The sequence below is a fragment of the Cucurbita pepo genome, chromosome 20 (genome assembly GCF_057944985.1).
Source record: "Cucurbita pepo subsp. pepo isolate OVF chromosome 20, ASM5794498v1, whole genome shotgun sequence".
NCBI classification, from domain to species: domain Eukaryota; kingdom Viridiplantae; phylum Streptophyta; class Magnoliopsida; order Cucurbitales; family Cucurbitaceae; genus Cucurbita; species Cucurbita pepo.
The window spans coordinates 3,882,776-3,899,799 of NC_141817.1; the positions used below are offsets into that span (position 1 = coordinate 3,882,776).

At 38.1% G+C, this 17,024-nt stretch overlaps 3 protein-coding genes across 3 annotated transcripts; all 3 read right to left on the bottom strand.

Moving 5' to 3' along the window:
- Window positions 1-1,771: 1,771 nt before the first annotated feature.
- Window positions 1,772-5,020, bottom strand: LOC111782495 (plant UBX domain-containing protein 4). Its single transcript, XM_023663255.2, has 4 exons — window positions 4,782-5,020; window positions 3,468-3,750; window positions 3,082-3,177; window positions 1,772-2,274 (listed from the first exon to the last, which is right to left on the bottom strand). Exons 1-4 carry the CDS (start codon window positions 4,925-4,927, stop codon window positions 1,900-1,902), a joined length of 900 nt encoding a protein of 299 aa, XP_023519023.1. The 5' UTR covers window positions 4,928-5,020; the 3' UTR covers window positions 1,772-1,899.
- Window positions 5,021-5,559: 539 nt separating this feature from the next.
- Window positions 5,560-10,787, bottom strand: LOC111783380 (pyrophosphate--fructose 6-phosphate 1-phosphotransferase subunit beta-like). Its single transcript, XM_023664309.2, has 16 exons — window positions 10,382-10,787; window positions 10,080-10,241; window positions 9,859-9,980; window positions 9,701-9,754; window positions 9,317-9,423; window positions 9,048-9,153; window positions 8,854-8,917; window positions 8,343-8,431; window positions 7,970-8,101; window positions 7,666-7,836; window positions 7,464-7,582; window positions 7,205-7,316; window positions 6,639-6,723; window positions 6,277-6,321; window positions 6,096-6,164; window positions 5,560-5,860 (listed from the first exon to the last, which is right to left on the bottom strand). Exons 1-16 carry the CDS (start codon window positions 10,575-10,577, stop codon window positions 5,784-5,786), a joined length of 1,710 nt encoding a protein of 569 aa, XP_023520077.2. The 5' UTR covers window positions 10,578-10,787; the 3' UTR covers window positions 5,560-5,783.
- Window positions 10,788-12,301: 1,514 nt separating this feature from the next.
- On the bottom strand, window positions 12,302-15,236 carry LOC111783023 (protein CLMP1-like). Its single transcript, XM_023663897.2, has one exon. The coding sequence runs from the start codon at window positions 14,932-14,934 to the stop codon at window positions 12,601-12,603; it is 2,334 nt and encodes a 777-aa protein (XP_023519665.2). The 5' UTR covers window positions 14,935-15,236; the 3' UTR covers window positions 12,302-12,600.
- Between the last annotated feature and the right edge of the window lie 1,788 nt (window positions 15,237-17,024).

A 17,024-nucleotide genomic window follows, 5' to 3' on the forward strand; every position in this document is an offset into this window, starting at 1 on the left:
TTCTTTTATTTATGCTTTTAATTTTACTTTTATATATATTTCTTTTTAATATATTAATAACCTAACTTACGTGTACTTTTAATCTTCACAAAAATCTTTAAAATACGGACATAAAGTTGAGTTGGATTGAGTTGTGATTCCTATCTTTGAACGGATCGGGTTGACTCCGACAAGAAAAAGTTTCATTATACAAACCAAGTCGAACCTTGACCTGTTATGAACGTCGAATAGTTTTAATCTTCACAAAATTCTTTAAAATAGCAACATAGAGTTGAGTTTGTTTGAATTGTGATTCCTGTCTTCGAACGGGTCGAGTTGACCCGAACAAAAAAAAGTTTCATTCTACAATCCAAGTCGAACCCTGACCCTGACCTGTTAGGGACATAGAGTTGAGTTGTATTGAGTTGTGATTCCTATCTTCGAACTGGTCGGGTTGACCCGAACAAAAAAGTTTCATTCCGCAAACCAAGTCGAATTTTCCGATTTCTAAAAATCCAACTCAACCCAAACCGAAAAAAAAAAAAAAAAAAAATCCAACCCAACTCAACCCTAGTTAAATAGTAAAGTTTGTTCGGGTTCATATGAACACTCCTACCTCTTTAATTTCCTTTACTTTTAGATTTTATTTTTAGTCTCTATAACTTCAAATTATCAATAATTTTTTGTTTTTTTTTTATCAATTTCAGCACAATTCAATTAGTTAAAGTTTCTCGGTATACTTTAAAATATTTATTTAAAAAAATTATATTTTTAGTCTTTGAATAAGATGAATATGAACTCATTCCAATAATCAAGCTTCTTCTCAACTCGAGAGACCTAAAAATCGACGAACAAAATAATATTTTAAGGAGTAACTTTCTAGAAGTACAGTTTGTCTTTTTGAGGATATTGTACCGTTTTTTTTTTTTTTGCTTTTGAAATAAAGCATATTGTACCGTTGGTGCCATAAAAGGAAGAAATTTGATTACAAAAGGTTAATGATTGGTGACACAATACTTATACCTCAATTTTAAATCATACCATAATTTTTATTACTTATTTTATGAAAAAAAAAAATCAAATTTCACCGATAAATTTATCAAGTTGGCCTAAGCTAACCGTAGGAGGTAACAATTATTATCTAAGATGTCGATGTTTCAACTCCCTATTCTACGATGGTTGAAAAAACAAACAAACAAATTGAATCAACTTAGATAGAGTGTTCATATGATCCGATAATCCGACCTAGTGGACTACCTAACCCAGTTGGATTAGATTTACGTTAAGTTCGAGTTGGGTTAAAAGCTTTGAAAAACCATAAATTCGTTTCAATTTGTAGATTGACATTTTTTTGGTCGAGTAAACCCGACCAATGCGAAAATAGGATTAAATCTTACTTTATTTTAAAAATATAAGGAATATTTAACGTTGGTAACCGTTACGATGCATTATAACTTGTAAATGTTTGATATTTGAACATCTAAAGGTCTCCCTTTATTTGAAAGGAAACATGTGCCTACTCTACTCTACCTGTCTCATGGTTGGTCCAAATGTTAGGAGCTTGCCTTGGATCGTACGAGAGTGATTTTGAAATGACTAAAATCGCTTTTGTCAGATTCGAAATCAACATGTCCTAATGGGTTAAATATCAATTTATTTACACTTTTAAACTCAATTTTCACGTCGTCAAAAGTGTGTTTTCAAAGTGATTTTAACGATCTCAAAATCACTCCCGGGTAAAGGGTGTTTCCGATGCGTTCCTTCAACACTACCTGTTTACCTCTACAAAGTATTGAACCTGAAAAGACCAGTTTTGGTGGATTGATGATATAAATGCAAGCAGTAACTTATAGCAGCAAATGTACTGAAAGACTATCTGAGAACCATTACAATGCTGCATAGAGAGCTTATCTTAGTTTGCTAAAACTTCTGGATGACGACAGAATTGGCAAGACCGGCCTGCTCGATTGTCCGAGTCAGGTCGTTAAGAAGCTTGGGAGGGAAGCCCATCAACTGCAGCTGATAGTTCCTGGCACCCCCCGGCCTAGATGCGTCGATGAAAGCACGAACATCGCTGATTGTGTGATGGTAATTGAAATGAGCTACCATGCGTGTTCCATCTGCCAACCGAAGCTGAATCGAGGTTGATGGCAACGAGTCATCCATGACCAGGCCTGCAGAAGGGCTTGGACTGCTATTGACATCTGTGGGAGTAGCAGTTGGCTCGTTTGCTGGGGCGCTACCACCAAGAGTTCTTCCTACACCTTGAAATGGAAGACGTGGCTTCTCTGGTTCCTGCAAGATGCAAAATACAATGTCTAACATTTATACGCTCCACACCTAGAATCTTTAAAAATGCTTACCGTTTCTTAACGGTTAACTATCGACTCAAACAGTTTCTCGACCCTTGAACGAGTAAGTTTAAATCATCTATCATGGTTCATATATCTTGGTATTGTAGAACCTGTTAGGAATCACGAGTCTCCACAATGGTATGATATTGTCCACTTTGAGCATAAGCTCTCGTGGCTTTGCTTTGGGCTTCTCCAAAAGGCCTCATACCAATGGAGATAGTATTCCTTAATTATAAACCCATGATCTTCCACTAAATTAACCGGACTCACTCCCAATAATCCTCAATAATCCTCTCCTCGAACAAAGTACACTATAAGCCTCCCCTGAGGCTTATGGAGCTCTCGATCAGCCTCCCCTTAATCGAGGCTCGACTCCTTTCTCTGGAGCCCTCGAACAAAATACACCTTTTGTTCGACACTTAGTCACTTTCGAGGCTCACAATCTTTGTTCGATATTTGAGAATTCTATTGTCATGGCTAACTTTAGGGCATGACTCTGATACCATGTTAGGAATCACGAGTCTCCACAATGGTATGACATTGTCCACTTTGAGCATAAGCTCTCATGGCTTTGCTTTGGGCTTCCTCAAAAGGCTTTATATCAATGGAGATAGTATTCCTCACTTATAAACTCATGATCTTCCACTAAATTAGCCGATGTGGGACTCACTCCCAATAATACTCAACGGGACTCACTCCCAATAATACTCAACAGAACCAACAAGTGAAATCTAATAAGGATACTTACACGATACTCCTCCATCCTCCTAATTAAATTCACATGAACGGAGGACCTCCTGTCTGCAGGTTCAAGCTCTCTGGGGCACTCAGACTTTCTGATGCTCTGATGAAAGATCATATAAATATGTAAAGACACCCACCTAAGGGCAGTAATCAGTAATTCGAAGAACGAAATGTCCCAACGGAGGTAAACAAACAAGAACACGTCCAGCAACATTTCTTCAAGAATTCAAAAACCATACAAACACTTACAAAGGATCAAATATTTTCTAGAAACTGCATTCCACGTTGTTTCCGCTCTCAAGTTATCCATGGATGCATGCCCGTGTGCGCGTGTGCATGTGTACACGTAAATATTTCATTAGAACATTATCAGTATTATATTTCACCTACCTCCAAAAAGGATGCATTTTCAGGATCATCCAGCCTCCTCAAAGGGCTATCATTTACGGTAAAACCATTACTCCAGAATACAATATTGTGAACAACGTTCTCAGGCTGATCAGGTGCGGAACGGACAGTTTCTCCTGTGAGTAACCTACCAGTTCCAGTAAAGCTGCTGGAGGTTGATGAACGGGCATGATCAATAGGGCCTTCCACAGCTCCCATTTGCCTAGCGTGATTGAAAAGTGAATCCACATCATTACCCTTTGTAGGATCTTGGACAAGCATCCCACTGAAAGTTGGAAACAGAGTTATCATTCAATAAGCATCAACCAATATTGTCAACCTCAGATCAGCAAAAGCTATAATCATTGAAAGGAAAAGCATGTTTACACCAACACAGAGCATGAAAAAGGAAGCATTGAGGTTCCTTTTAGTGAGGAAGAGATTTTCAAAGCCATTTCCGATATGGGAAACCAAAATTCGTCAGGCCCCTATGGTACAACTAGCAAATTTAAAAAAAAAACATGGAACATTGTGAAGCATGATTTAGTAGCAGTGTTCCCACGATTGTTTGAAAAGGCTATTATCAATAAAATGGTGATGAAACAGGACAAGTGGTGTGGCCTCCTCCTTTCCAAGGGAGGTAGATCGACTCTAGCTCAATCGGTGTCGAATAGTATCCCCATCTACCCTTTCACGCTCCTTAAGGCCCCATTGAAGACTATAAGAGCCATGGAGAAAATGATGAGAGTTTGCCTGACATGGGGGAACTTACAAACCAGGTACCAATTTGGTTAGCTGCTAACCAATTCAATGCTGACTGCCCTTGGAGGTTTGGGTGTAGGTTCTCTTCAGTATAGAAATACCTCCCTCTTGTTGAAATGGTTGTGGAGGTTTAGCTTTGAAAAGGAGGCCTTTTGGAGGAAAGTGATTGTTGCCATTTAGAACAAGGTTTCAAATCTTGCTTTTAGATCTGTGATGGTAGGAGGTAATCTAATTCTAGGCTTATGTGTTGGTTGATCCGAATTTTATATAAGGAGGTGTAAATTTGTTTGATTCAAGAATTTTTGGTTCAACAAAGGATAGTTGTGCTCAAAATTAGAGTTGGGTTATCAGAATGCCTACTTGTTTATACCGGACCCCATGTAACCAAAATTTATGGAACGATTTCAATTGAGAAGAAGGACGAGGGCATACATATTAAGATTAGGTATGAAAACGGAAGAACAAACATTCTGGTGATGGAATGGCATGGAATAGGAATTGACGTAAGTAAAAGCAAGAAGAAAAAGGAAGTAAAAATTAGGGCAGAAAAGAGACCTCTTCTCACCACCGGTGTAATACTCTTGAGGAGCATCGGGGTCGCCAACAGAATCAGGGGACCGTCGGTTAAGATCGGAAAGGGTTCGAATACCGCCGGTCCGACTGCTGGAGGGCTTCGACGGCTTCTCATCCCGTGACGCCATTGAAGACGCTGATCGAAGAAAGGCAAAGGGGAAGAGGAGAGAATGCTGAGGAAGAAGATTCTGGTACGACCTTTTTCTTTTTTCTTTCTTTCTTTCTTTATTATTATTATTCAAAATCAACTTTGTTCGTTGGAGAATGGCTGAGGAGTTTGATCGACTATTTTTATTTTTATTTTTTTTTATTAATTTTAAGTAAATTTTATTAAATAATTTCTAATGTAAAATAATTGATAATGTAGAATCATTTATTCATTTATTTTTTATAAAAATAAATGTTATTTATTTATTTTCAACCATTAATTTTAAAAAGTTATATTATTAAACTTAGTTTATCTTTTTTAGAATAAATAATTAAAAAAATAATTATATATAGTTTTTTTAATTAACAATAAATTTGGGATTGATTTGATTAACGTAAACTTTTTGAACCAATCCAGACGTCAATAAGCTTGAATTGTTGAAAACAAAACGTCAGCGAACATATTTTAGATGATTTTTGCATGGAGTTGGACATGCAGGGCCTTGGTTGATCCCTAGGGGAGCCGATCATCTAGGGTCTTTGATCAAAACTCCTTATGGAGCTGGGGTCGGACTACTATCTCTGTCTCAATCACATTACCACATAAAACATATTTTAAGAATCTAATAAGATCTTATTCCACTAATCTATAGTAAACACTATAAATAGAAATAGTTATCCCAAAAAGAAAAAAGTTTCCATGAGAATCATTGACAATTCTAAAGATCGATACGCGTTCAAGATTCGTTGGTTCTCTTTCTTGAGGGAGGTTGATGGTCGAATATGGTCGAATATGGTCGAATATGGTCGAATATGGTCGAATATGGTCGAATATGGTCACGCTTGAGCTCCGAGTTCCAACAACAAAGTATGATTAAGCACATTTGAGGTAGGACCAACAAATTGAATTGGACCTGCAAGTAGATCAAAACGAAATAGAGCAAGTATTTGAAGGTTCCATTTCCTGAATTGGACTCCAAAAACAAAAAACGTAGGTATTTTCTTCTAAGAACCTAGATTAAGGAAATAACGTGAACGTTTACATTTGAATTGACTTTCTAAGTGCTTAAAAACAAGTACGGAAGGAAAAAAAAAACGTGTTTTTCAGCACATGAAAAGTTAATCTAAATCGGAAGGGCGAATACCAACCTGGACTGATATATTGGTTCTCGACTGCCCACTGCTCTCTAAACAATGCAAATTTCTTGAAAGGTGCACCTAACCACAGAATCATAGAACTTTAGTACGATGCTTTGTTTTCAAGCCCACAGATGCGAGTGAAGAAGGTAGTAGTAGTAGTAGTAAAGTTAGTTGTTCTGAGAAATATTACCACCGAGTTCCACCATTGCCTTCTTGATCACAGGCTTGAACTTACCTGCCATATGAATTCTACCTTTAGAAGGAGATCAAATGATAAACATTAAGTCAAGCTTAGACTTCATCAAAATGTTCTGCTGTTCCAAAGCCTTTCAAAGTTGTTAACATAGAGACTCTTTTTAATTCATCGACTCCAAAACTGTATTCTTGTAAAATCTTTATCACTCACGTATAGGTGAATTTGATTTAAAATCAAATGTTCTCATTTAGGATGGATTCTTTATACCCTGTCATTTCGTTTCCTTATTCCCCCCATTCTAGAGACCAAATAATAGCATGAGAAAAGAAAGCCACGTTTTCATTGAGTAAGCATACCGTGTCTCCTCTCCACATCCATTAATGAAGTCAATGCAGTTCCGCCAGCCGTCCAATCTTCAACTGGGGCGGCCAAATTTCCTACCTGGTATGCATAACTAACATATAAGCAATAGAAATGAGGAAAATAATTGTAACACCCCTAGCCCACCATAGCATATATTATCCCCTTTAGCCCATTACGTATCGCCATCAGCCTTATGGTTTTAAAGGCGTCTGCTAGGGAGAGGTCTCCACACTCGTATAAGGAACGATTCGTTCCTCTCACCAATGTGAGATCTCACAATCCACTCCCTTAGGGTCCAACGTCCTCGCTGGCACACCACCTGATGTCTGGCTCTAATACCATTTGTAACAGCCTAACCCCACCGCTAGCAGATATTGTCCACTTTAACTCGTTATGTATCGCCATCGTCTACTAGGGAGAGGTTTCTACACCCTTATAAAAAATATTTCGTTTCCCTCTCCAACCAACGTGGGATCCCACAGTAATCTATGACAAGAAAAAATAAATGAAAGGTTAAAAGGTTCTAGACTAAAACGATCAGGAAGTGGGAACGACAGACCGATGATATTAGTCCAGTTTTTCCACTCTGAAGGAGAGCTCCAGCAGTGTAACCCAAAGCATAGCAATATGCTGAATCGAAGTTTGTGGGTAAACCACATCTCCCTTCATACCTATAAATGAAAAGAAGAATTAAACAGAGTCACATTATACACAAGCTTAAAAGGTTATAGACCTGTTTAGAGCTAAACACAATATGTGATAAAAACAGGAGCGTCGACTTAAAATAGCAGAAGTTCAAGCACGAACAGAATGGGTACCCAAAGAAATGCGACTGCCCCTTGAATTGGCCACCATTATATGCACCTTCTAACCTCCTCTTTTCCAACTCAGTTTCAACCATTTGAATAAGCATTTTCTCAGTTTCTATTTTGGCAACCTGACATGTAAGAAACATAATGTAGTTCATCAAACTAGAAAACCTACGAAAAGATAGTAAAACAACTACAGAAAAATACTTACTTGGACATTGCCATGCGGATCTCTTTCAAGCAACAATTGTTCTTGGATTGCTTGTGGGAAAAATTCAAAAAGGTGATGAGATTGAGTTGTAAGTTTCTTTTTCCATATTCCACCCTCATCTACATTATCATGGGCGAGAATTTCATTGAGTTCTGCAATAAGCTGCTGCACCTGGAGAAAGCAGGTTATAAATGAGTACCAGTTCAAGAATGATATATTGATATCAAGTATCTTGGGTTTAGTGGATGATGAGCATACAAGCTAAAGAAATAAACACAATTGACTATACTAACAAGCGCAGTACCTCAGGAATGAAGTCAATCAGACCCTCGGGGATTAGTATGACACCATAATTATAACCAAGTTCGGAACGTTTACTAATTACATCCACAATGTACTCTGTAACGTTTTTCAAGGTAAGCTTCTTAACTGCAACCTTCAAAACAAGTTGTAAATTAGGAGCACACTTTAAACTAAAACTATATCTAAAAACTAGAGTATTTAATGTCTGAAACTTTTTTCGCCTGCATACATCTACAATCAATCAATTGATTAGATTAAATCTCCATGAATCAACTAGGTGGAAAATAACAGATTTTCAAACAACCCTAGGGAATAGCATACAATGGTAAATGCCCTAAGATTTCTGTGTTAAGTAGTTGAAGTAAAGCAGCTACCTCTTCTCCAATAATAGTAATGTTTGGATGAGTTTGCAAAGCACATTCCAGTGTGATGTGAGAAGCAGCACGACCCATGAGCCGTACAACTGTGGATATATTTACAGTGTTAATGCCATATGACAATTTGCTTGAGTATCAACATTAACAATGAATCAATACAGTGTTGCATTAGGCAGATCCAGTAGGGAATAGAAACATGAAATCAAACAGAGAGAAGTGCTCTATTTTTGGCAGGTGAAGCAACCAGATAAATGTTTTTTCCAATTTTTTGAAACGGACAAGATAAGAATTTAGGAGCTTGAAGATCCACAGAACGGTATAGAAAATGGCATAGCTGATACTTGAGTTGTGAGCCGGTCGACCGTAAAAATGATGGATAGAACGTGGACTAACAATAAATCCGAACTCGAAATACTGGTAATTGAAGTCCTCAAGAATTCAGTTATTATGAAAATATCAGCAGATCAGATCCATATCTAGTTTTATTTTCATTAAGCAAAATGCTTACAGTGATAATATTTTCCTGTTGATCGAGCATCAACCATCACATTTCCAATCATTTCTGAATATATCTGCAAAAAAATCAGCAAAATTCCTTTTTACTTGAACTATTGAAGAAACTACTTCAACTTTGAAACATTGATCGGAGTTAAGTCTATAAGAGATATGAATTCTAAAGCAGTTCCAAAGAGAAGTGAGGACCTTGCAAGCAGTATCAAATCCAAAACTTGTGGGGACTTCTTTGCACTTGAGATCACCATCAATAGTTTTTGGGCAACCAACTACTCTTGTTTTCAAATTTTTACTCCTGGATTTGATAAGCAACCGAATTCAATGGAACAGGACATAACAGGGTAAATAAGAACCCTTGGGCAATTACTCATCCCTAGTTTAGTAGGGCCCAAAATCATGTATAATAGCTTATCCATATATGATCCTGAGAAAGAGAATTTCATAGTTCTCAAAAGTACCTAAGATATTCAGCGAGGAGACAAGCATTTGTGTTGGAGTCATCTCCACCAATTACAACAAGCCCATCCAGATCAAGCTTCTGAGCTGCTTCTTCAGCTTGCTTAAACTGAAAATTAAACCAAATTGTCAATTTATGCATTCCCATCGGTAGTGAATGCATACCGATGGGAGGGAATCCCACGTTGGCTAATTTAAGGAATGATCATGGATTTATAAGTAAGGAATAATCTCCATTGGTACGAGGCCTTTTGGGGAAACAAAAAACAAAGCCATTTGAGCTTATGCTCAAAGTGGACAATATCATACCATTGTGGAGAGTCGTGATTCCTAACAACACAATTAAAGTGTCCCATAATGCTAATTCAGGAAAGAAAGAGTATCACCTGTTCTAGAGTTTCAATCTTATCCCTCCCACTGCATATCATATCAAAACCACCCTGATAAAAGAAATTTGCATCTAAATCAAGAACCGCATTCAAATGGCAACCACTTCGCATCAAGACTACACATATTCACACTAACGTTCTTTGATCAAACTAACCTGATTGCGATATGGGTAGATAAATTCTGCAGTGAGTTCTACATATTTGCACTTCATGATCCCTGCAGGGCCACCCTTGAATCCATACAACGTGCTTCCTTTTGCATGATCCTGTAGATAATCTTCAACAAAATCGTAGATACTGCTAATTAACCCACAGCTTGAACATTAAAACAAGCTTTCATTCTTTATTTATAAATCTGGACAAAATAAGAACCTACCAAATAGTCCAGAAATCACATTATGTCCTCCGGGTGCTTGGCCACCCGACAGCACAACTCCAATCTTCAATTTCTGATTCATCTGTACCAAACTGGAATCACTTGGCACCAGCATTGCCGAAGGTTGACCGAAGAGACTAGGAAACAGCTTCGCGATCTCATCTGTATGCGTAGAATAAATAATTAACTCTTCCTTCGAGTCATCAATTAACTAAATACCAAACAGTGTACCAAAAACAAGTTATCAAGGCTAAAATCTCGTAACCGGAAGATACATAAATGATGATATCCATAATAATTACCCGGATTGCCAGCGGCGGAGCTAGGAGGGCCATCGACGAATTTGAACGGGTTTTTGAGAACAGAGGGGAAAGGGAGAGGTTGATCGATACGGTGGGCTTGCAGTTCACTACACTCAGAAGAAACCGGGGAGATCACCGGCGGAGAAGCTGCATTGACGGCGGAAACGTCGGCATTAGCGATGAAAGGTGGAGACATTGCTTGCAGAGAATGGAATCGAAGTAGAAAGATGAAAATGAGAGAAGATTGTTAGAGTGAATATATGAAGGAATCAATGGAACAGTGGAGATTTGAGTGTGGATAAGATCAAGAAGATCTTCCTTCCGGACTCTCAACTTCCGGCCTTGCGGAATGCGGAAGATCAGTTAGTTAAGGGTGAGCGTCGTTTCCGAACGCCGGTCGTTAGGGTCGTTCTACTTTTTTGGATTATAGTTAAAAAAAAAATAAATAAATAAATAAAAATCTTTTATACCCACCCAAATTTTCAATCGAAAAAATCTTATTTATCTCCTATATATGCTATATTAATAACTAAAATTTTAAAAAATATTAAATATTAAATATATACGAGTCAGAATGCATCATTAACCTAGGTAACAGATATTAAATATTCTAAATTTTTTAACCAAATTATCGGGTTTTGAGTTGTATGGTCTCACAAAAATTTTGGTATTAAAAAAAACTATTTTATTATAAAATTATTATTTTTTAGAAAAATGTATAAAAATAAAAAGGGTGTTTAGATTTTGATCAAGAATCCAAAAAAATGACTTTTGGGATCTAATTTCACGGTTGTTCCTTAAATTCTACTTTCATTTTCGGGTATTGCTGGATGCATAATATATTTCTATGCATAGACTACACATGCACGTGGACTCACTGGGTGGACTTGTGAATGTATCCCCTAAACTAGACTATGGGTAATCACACGTCCACACTATTGAACCCGATAAAAAAAAGAGGAATGCGAACAATATCATAATTATAAGCGTACATACTTTACATAACCGAAGAAGTAATCTATGATCATTTAACTTGTATGAGGTCTCAAATATAATTTATAGTTTAGTCTTTCATACAGTAGGTACAAAAATCATATTTGTGCTGCCTTGTAAAATAAATAAATAAATAAATAAATATGTATATATATATATATAATCATGTTTATGATATTTCGATTAACATATGTATAATGATCAATCATACATGAATGCACATATATCACACAAACAAACATGTATGTATGTATATGTATGTATAATCGAGGATGAGGAATGTAATCTCTGTCCTCGGAGAAATGTAATCTCTGTCCCTAGTCTCATTAAGATATCGAAAAAAGATCTTGCTCTGGTCCCTCCCGTGTGGGGTAGAATCCTGTAAGACTCCAATTCTACCCCAATTCTACCGATTAAATCGACATCTCTCTAGATATATTTCTTATTTTCATTTGAAAATAAAATTTAAATTTAAATTTTTAGAAATTATAATTTTTTTGTTTATGAAATATTATTAGATTTATTAGAACTGAATTTTTTTTTTTTTTACAGAGAATCTTCACTCCAATCCGAAAATAAAAAATAAACTGGGAAGAGAAGAGGACGGGGAAATCTACGCCACGACACGCTAGTATTGGAATTCAATAACTTCTTCAACATACATCCTTCAAACTTCAGACATTTTTTTTATATTGAAATTGTAAGTTCAAATTAATGTATAGCCAAACCTTAATTATTCTAGTGAATACAGCTTCTGTGTCTTACAGCTTAGTTCATAGTAACTCTATTCTTCACTACAATAATCCATTTACCAAGAACATGCACACACTTCCAACCAAATTTGAACTCAGTTGCTATGATATTTACATGAAGTGACATGCTCATCAAGAATATGGGAGGGGAAAACAGATATGCAACAACAAAATCTGACCACAATATGGTAAAACTTATGCTGAGGCAAAACCAGAATATCAGTTCATTTCGTTTCTTCCAACACAAAAATCATCAACCAATCAATCTGGCACACAAATTATTTGCTTACTTGTCAAATTATGAAGAAAGTTACCACTCCGAGTTCATAACCTGCCCGCTCCGAGTGTCTGTCATCCTCCAATGCGACGGTCGAACGGAGCCAGGCTGAAACAATGTGATTTCTTTTCTTTCGTTTGTTCTAATGAATTTTGGCATTTGGTTTTATAAAGTGATTGTACCATCCTTTCTATCAGCTACCCAGATGCTTGATCGACCTCCTTAACGATATCTTCCTTTTCTTGATTCGCTTTCTTGTTTATGTCTAGACTCGTCTTATCGTCGCCTTCCACAGCATTTTCGTTCGAACAATGATTCTTCAAAACGACAGAAATGTCAGCCTCGGAAGCTCCAGCAAGTCGGAATCGTTCTACAGCAGCATCGAGGTTCTTCTTCCAATCTCCTGTTCCTATTTTACATTCAACTTGGGACCTCTCAAACAGCATATTGCCCCAGAAAAGATGGATTTGGGATTTCATTAGTGCTGCTTGCTCAGCAGTTTCATTGGATGAAACCTCAAACTGACCACCTATTCCCTGCATTTCACTGTCTGCATTACCTGCCTGTTTCTTTCGTCGCTTCAGTAACTCTTCCCTCTTGCTTGCGGTTGGATCTTTTGGCTCTTTCGCCCTCTGCTCCTCCATTTTTTCCCACATCTCGGTCGCTACTTTCATTTTCTCTTCTGCACTGTCGAAAAGTTCGAGTGTTTCTGTAAAATCCCAACTTGAGAGGTCGATTTTCTTAGCTAGTGCAAAAGACCAATGAAGTTTAGCCATTTCGAACTGCTGTTGGCCAAGAGCCAATAGACCTTCATAAAAGTCGGGCTTGATCAAAAGCGCCTCTTCGTATTTCTCTCTTGCTAGGGTGTACTTCTCCTTCACCCATTCATAAGCAGTTTGAAGCTGCTCTGCCACGATATCCTTTCCAGACGACTCGTCTAAAGGAATACGTTTCCTTGCAGCACACATATGAACATTACCCCAGTTGAAGAAAGCTAAAGCAGCAACCTCCTGGAATTTTGATGCTGCCTTGTTAAAATGCTTCTGAGCTTCTTCACTCGTTACCGCCTCCTCAAGAGCCTCGGAGCAGAGCTCCATTCCAATCTCGTGCAAATCTATATGGGCGTCTGGATCAATACCAACATGCGTTCGGAAAAGTTGAGCAAATTCAAATAACCAATCGTCCATCTCAACTTCCTTGCACTCGGGATCTTCCAAAGCTCCTGGTTTTTCCTTCGGAACTTCTTTCTCTATCTTCTTATCATTTTCAGAATCAGTAGCTTCTGCTACAGACTCCCCGAGAGGTGAAATGTGCCCACTGTCATCTCCCTTGGATTCTTCACTCTCGATAGGTTTCTCGTCCTCTTCTCCCAACAAAGGTGGTTCTTGCTCAGGACTCACCTCTACAACATGCAATCTAAGCATTCCAAATGAAGCAGGTTTATCTACTTCAGGGTCCTTAGGAACAAAGCTATCGGCACAAAACTCCGCCAGTCTGAGTTCACTTGTACAGGTTATCGTCACCAGATCCCCATCTGCGTCCTTATACTTGATCAAAACAGATTTTGACGACGGAAAACGTTTGCTCACAATCTCTCTAAGATCTTTGAAGCTGCAATTCACTGGCATCATGGCAAGCCTTATGTCATGGTCATAGACAAGCTTCAAAGGCCTCAACTGAACCTTAGGTTCTTGGGTTCGACTTTGAGCATGCAATGACAAGGAAGAAAGTGAATCTTCCTTCAGTTTATCTTCACTTACATTAGGAGCCTTAGAAGACCCACTTGAAGGCTTCAAGACTACTTTGGGAAATTGCAATTTGGGTTCATTTGGGCCATTTTCAGTAGTTAGAACACCCTGATGCTTCTCCACTTTACTATTTAGCAGTACTGTAGCACCCCCCATGGAAGCTGCCACTTTCTTCTGAACCGGTCGAGCAGGCAGACATGGACCTAAGCCTGCAATGGGAGCACCAACAGCCGAGGCACCTAAAGCAGCAGGAGACGGACGGCTCTGAAGGTCCTGTTGAGCCTCCTGGCGAGGTCCAACAGCAGCCCTCAACCGTTTGGCGATGTCAAGAGCATCTCGATGGTTAGGATCGACGACCAACAAGACCTGCACGTCCTGCATTGCCATTTCATACTTCCCAATAGCCTCAAGAGCACGAGCCCTCCGAAGGAGAGCACGAACAAATCGAGGCTGGACCTGGAGGGCCATGTTACACTCAGCAATAACAGTATCATAATCAATTGGTTTCATTTGCATCAAACAAGCCGCTCTATTGCTATGAAACACAGCTCGATCAGGGTGGGTTTTGGGAGTAAGACGAAGCGCACTTTCATACTGTTCAAGAGCACCAACAAAATCCTTATTCTGAAACCTTTTATTCCCCTCTTCTTTCAACTCATGAGCTCTTTTCAAAAAGATAGAAGAATCCAAATCAACACCCCCATTAGCATTTGGAGTCGAATTAACAGCCGAAGAAGCATGATTCGAACCACCCTTCTTCTTACGAGTCCCAGATTTCCCCATATAGATAAAAGCGAAAATACAACGCTCTCTCCCACTTCCCCACACGCAGAATATTCAAATTCCAAACAACAATTACAAAAATGAAAATCAACGCTCAGAAATTGCAAGATTTCTCGCGGAAAACTCGAGCCAGAGCACGCAGAGAAGAAGAAAGAGGGAAGCAAACTTACAAAGTTGGATTATCAGGGACGCCCTGGGAAGCGAATCGGATTGATTGAGGTCAAAATTGAAATTAGATAGCGAGGTGTTGGTGGAAGAGAGAATTCTTGGCGAAAGTTCAGTGAGCGAAAACCCTAGATAGAAGAGAAGGATGGGTTTGGATACAGGTGAGGTTTAATCATCAAATGTGGGTCCCAACTCGTTCACTTTCTCCTGGCCGTCCGATCGATCAAACTCACGGTTGCTTCAATCTTGATGGACCCATCAACAAAATGTTTTTATTTTGAAATTCGTTTTAAAATTTTAATATTGTGTCTAATATATTACTTTTAATCTATTAATTATTTAATTATTACTAAAATTTAATAAAATTTGATATGTAATAAAAGATTTAATGGACTTAATCAATTTTAAAGCTTACCGATTTAATAGACATATCCTCTGTTATTAGATGAACCATAAATTGGTTGTCGCTGACGTTGTATTTGATAGTCAGTTTTATGGTGCAAACCCTCTGTTAAGAGTTTCAACCATGCACGTTCTTGAGATGCTTCAGCAGTAAGCAATTGACAATGATACTGTTGGTTGTCATTTGCTACACCAAGAAACTGATCTCGAACCGAGCTTAAACATATACTCAATGCTTAATATTTGGGTATCATGATATCCTGCATAGTCAGAATCACAGTATCCAGTTAGGTGGCAGTCTTCTCTTCTTTTGTACAAAAAAAACCACAGCCAATTGTACCTTTAACATATCACAGGATCTGTCGAGCTACATTTAAATGAGGCTTCTCCGGACTTTGCATATATTGATTCATGACTCCAACTGCATTCCTAAATTCCTTCAGTTGGATCATGTAGATCTTCCCGTCCAACTCTCCGTGTAAGAAAGCATTATTCATATTTATTAGCCATAATTTCCAATCTTTACTTAATGCAAGTGTTGAAGGAACTTGTACGGTAGTGATCTTTGCCACTGAATTAAACATTTCATCATAATCTAGTTCATATTGTTGAGATCAGAACCCAGGAGCTACAGTTCGAGCCTTGTATCTCTCGATTAGTTCATCTTGGGGATGCTTTATTTTGTAAACCCACTTGCAAAAGATGAGTTTGACATCTTCTTTGACCCGCTCTATTACCTTCTGCCCAGCCATATGTTGTGATGCTTCTTCATAAGTCTAGCTCTTTAATTTCGTATTCTATAATAGGTGTGTTGTCATATTTTGGATTCTTTTTTACCTTTAATTTGTTGAGGTGTCATTTCCGTTTCACTAGATTCGCTTGGTTGAGTCACTTCTTGCACACCAACATCAGTGTCACTTGGATCTTCAGGCACATCAACACTTAACCAAATGTGTACAGTTTGCTCCCCCTTCTTCGGTAGAATTTCTTCAATGTTGTCATAGTTTGGTAATACTTCGTTCTCCGAGGGTCACCCCGCTTCTGTTGCACCACTCTGATTGTTAATCGTGTGGTTTGAGCATCCTGAATCAATGATATATTCATTTTCATAATCGATATGTTCATCCATCATTGTCATGAGCGCTAGCTCGTCTTCTTCTATGACACGTATTGCCTTTGTATCTATTCATCCTCAATCTTCTTTTTCGACGTTGCCACATTGCTTTCGACACACTTTTTCCCGAACCAACAATCCTTGGACATGCGACTCTTCTTCTTACAATTGTAGCAAATATCTTCCAATCTCTTCCATTAAGAACTCTTATTGTCGTTCTTGTGAGCTCTCCAGGTTGTTTAGTTCCTTAGTGACTTCTTCCTTTGTCGCCATTTTTGTATCCATGTTTGGTAAACGAATTATTCTTGCTCCCACTTTCACTTGTGTAGAGTGCTTCTTCTTCCCCCTTTAACGTGATGCCTCTCATTTGTCTAGTCATGACTTCTTGGCTCGCTAACAAATTTTAAAA

Excerpts from the sequence above, each read along its gene's own strand:
- LOC111782495 (XM_023663255.2), bottom strand. The coding sequence starts at position 4,927 with ATGGCGTCACGGGATGAGAAGCCGTCGAAGCCCTCCAGCAGTCGGACC. Across the intron at positions 3,751-4,781 it reads TACACCGGTGGTGAGAAGAG|TGGGATGCTTGTCCAAGATC; the intron begins GTCTCTTTTCTG and ends TCCAACTTTCAG. Across the intron at positions 3,178-3,467 it reads AAAATGCATCCTTTTTGGAG|AGCATCAGAAAGTCTGAGTG; the intron begins GTAGGTGAAATA and ends ATCTTTCATCAG.
- LOC111783380 (XM_023664309.2), bottom strand. The coding sequence starts at position 10,577 with ATGTCTCCACCTTTCATCGCTAATGCCGACGTTTCCGCCGTCAATGCA. Across the intron at positions 9,755-9,858 it reads TCTACCCATATCGCAATCAG|GGTGGTTTTGATATGATATG; the intron begins GTTAGTTTGATC and ends TTCTTTTATCAG. Across the intron at positions 8,918-9,047 it reads GATTTGATACTGCTTGCAAG|ATATATTCAGAAATGATTGG; the intron begins GTCCTCACTTCT and ends ATTTTTTTGCAG.
- LOC111783023 (XM_023663897.2), bottom strand. The coding sequence starts at position 14,934 with ATGGGGAAATCTGGGACTCGTAAGAAGAAGGGTGGTTCGAATCATGCT.